The sequence below is a fragment of the Eimeria necatrix genome, genomic scaffold (assembly GCF_000499385.1).
Source record: "Eimeria necatrix Houghton genomic scaffold, Enh_scaff64, whole genome shotgun sequence".
In the NCBI taxonomy this organism is placed as follows: Eukaryota; Apicomplexa; class Conoidasida; order Eucoccidiorida; family Eimeriidae; genus Eimeria; species Eimeria necatrix.
This window is the reverse complement of record NW_013651717.1, coordinates 117,536-120,035: the sequence shown is the minus strand read 5'-3', so window position 1 is coordinate 120,035 and position 2,500 is coordinate 117,536. Positions and strand designations below refer to the sequence as shown.

Sequence of the window (2,500 nt, the reverse complement as noted above, 5' to 3'; positions counted from 1 at the left end):
CAGCAGCAGCAGCAGCAGCAGCAGCAGCAGCAGCAGCAGCAGCAGCGCACCGGGGTGGAGTCCGTCGAAGAGCTGCCGCGTCTGCGCAGCCAGCGCGGCCAACTGCAGCGCCAGCCGCCGCCGCTCCGTCTGCAGCGCTGCAGTGCTTTGCGCCAGCGGCAGCGCCAGCGCGGCCTCCATTTCCCCGTAGTTGCTGCAGCAAGCCGGCGTCACTGCAGCAGCAGCAGCAGCAGCAGCAGCAGCGGCAGCAGCAGCAGCAGCGGCAGCATCAGCGCAGCAGCAGCAGCAGCGACAGCAGCAGCAGCAGCGGCAGCAGCAGCACTGCAGCAGCAGCAGCGGCGGCAGCAGCCGCAGCAGCGGCAGCAGCGGCAGCAGCGGCAGCAGCAGCAGCAGCAGCAGCAGCAGCAGCAGCGTACTCTTTCAGCGTCTTGACGAGGTCCTTCGCTCCTGAAGACACAGCGAATGCCCAAGGACTCTCAGCAGCAACTCAGCAGCAGCAGCGCACCTGCTGCTGCGTCGCTGGCCTCGCGGGCGCGCGCCAGCGCCTGAGAAGCAGCAAAATGGAAGCAGCAGGCAGCAGCTGCTGGTTTGCTGCTGCTGCTGTACCTTCTCTGCAGCAGCTTCCTCGGGGGAGGGGGCGGAGGGGGCCGCGGCCGCTGCTGCTGCAGTGGTCCACTGGTCACGGCTGCTGCATGCGCTGGTCCTGTGCTGCTGCCCTCACCCTGTGCACTCAGCAGCGACTGTGCTGCGCCCCCAATCACAGCTCCAGCCAGCTGGCCTGAAGAGGTTTGCTGCTGCTGCTGCTGCTGCTGCTGCTGAGGCGCAGAAAAGCCTCACCCAGGAACTTCTCCTGAGTCGCGTTTGCTGCGGACTGCAGGCAGAAGACCGCCGCGCACGGAAGCAGCAGCTTCATGGCAGCTTCCCAGAGAAACTTCGAGCCAAAAGTGCCTAATAAACTTAATTTTTATGTTTTATAAACTTAGTTTTGCAAAAAACTGCAACAAATTCGAAAAAATGGACTCTGGAGGCGAAGTGTTCCGAACGCGCCGCCGCTTTCCGCAACGCCTCCTCAGGTGTACGTACAGCTCAAGCAGCAAAGCTGTTCGGAGTTCTTTTCTTCGAATTTCAAAACAAAACTAAAAAACCGCATCAAAAAAACAAAAACAATAATAGTTTTGTCTTTTTAATATTTCCTTGAAGCCAAAATTGCCTCCAGCGAGCCTCGCGGCCCGTTTTTTGCTGCAGCCACTCCACAATTGTTGAATTTTTGGAGTATTTCGCGGCTCTTTTTGCTGCAAATTCTCTTTTACTTCTTTTAATTTGAAGTTCAAGTGAACACAAACGCAAAAAGGGGCGCTTTCCCTTTTTTTGAAACCTCTTGAGTGGCCAATTCAAGTTTTTTGCAAATGCTGCTCGGGTGTATACTGAGTTCGATTCCGATGGAAACTGCGGGCTAGAGCTTCCCACCGGCGCCGCAGAAAAGCATTTTGAATTTAAAAATATAAAATGAAATGTTAATTGAGTTAAATAAATAAAATAAAATGTTAATTGAGTTAAATAAATAAAATAAAATGTTAATTGACGCATTTTTTGTTCCGAAGTGGTGGAGCTCGACTCGGAACTTGTTCGCAACCCAAAAGAAACTCAAACTTGAGATTATAATTCCATTTAGAACTCCATTTTTAATTCCATTTATAATTCCATTTTTAATTCCATTTTTAATTCCATTTTTAATTCCATTTTATAATTCCAATTAATTCAAAACGAAGCTGCGGAGCTTCTGGGGAGAAGACGGCGCGGCTGCTGCAGTGGCTGCGCAGCAGCGGGTCTTCCAGCTCAAGTGAGAATAAAACAAAACAAAAATGTTTTAATTTTATTTATTTATTATTTATTTATTATTTATTTATTATTCTGTTTATTATTTTATTTATTTTGATTTAATTCGGCGCTTCAGCGACGGCCGGGCTGGCGGCCGCTGCCGCCTGGTGTACAGACACCCCAGGGCTTCGGGTGTACACTGAGGTAACTCCACTTCTCCCGAATTATTTTTTCATTTTCTTTTTTTATTATTTTCTTATTTGCCTTTTCAAGGCCTCAGTCGCCAGCTTTGCCCGCCGCATGCACTGGACTTCAGCCCCGAGCTTCAGCAGCAGCAGCAGCAGCAGCAGCAGCAGCAGCAGCAGCGGATCGTCTTCTACAGTCCCACTTTAGCCCAACTTCGCTTTCGCACGCGCTGCTCTAACAGAGCAGTGGGGCTGCTGCTGCAATGCAGCACGCCCTCAGCAGCAGCAGCAGCAGCAGCAGCAGCAGCAGCAGCAGCAGCAGCAGCAGCAGCAGTTTCCTCATGAAGAGCTGCACTTGGAGCATCTTCTAGCCTGCAGCAAATCCGCAGCGGGAGTTCTCGATCCAACTCGCTGGGGATCCAGCTGCTGCTGCTGCTGCTGCTGCTGCTGTTGCTGCTGCTGCTGCTGCTGCTGCTCCCGCGGCCTCGACAGAATGC

The 2,500-nt window shown here is 52.4% G+C and overlaps 1 protein-coding gene across 1 annotated transcript in view; it reads left to right on the top strand.

Annotated features, from left to right (window-relative positions):
• ENH_00068760 (hypothetical protein, conserved) overlaps positions 1-432 on the top strand; it is a gene marked incomplete at both ends in the record, with an annotated part of 10,182 nt that extends 9,750 nt beyond the window's left edge. The window contains one exon of the mRNA XM_013577415.1: positions 1-432. This exon is cut by the window's left edge and continues 10 nt beyond it. Within this exon, the coding sequence (XP_013432869.1) occupies positions 1-432 (432 nt within the window).
• Positions 433-2,500: the final 2,068 nt, after the last annotated feature.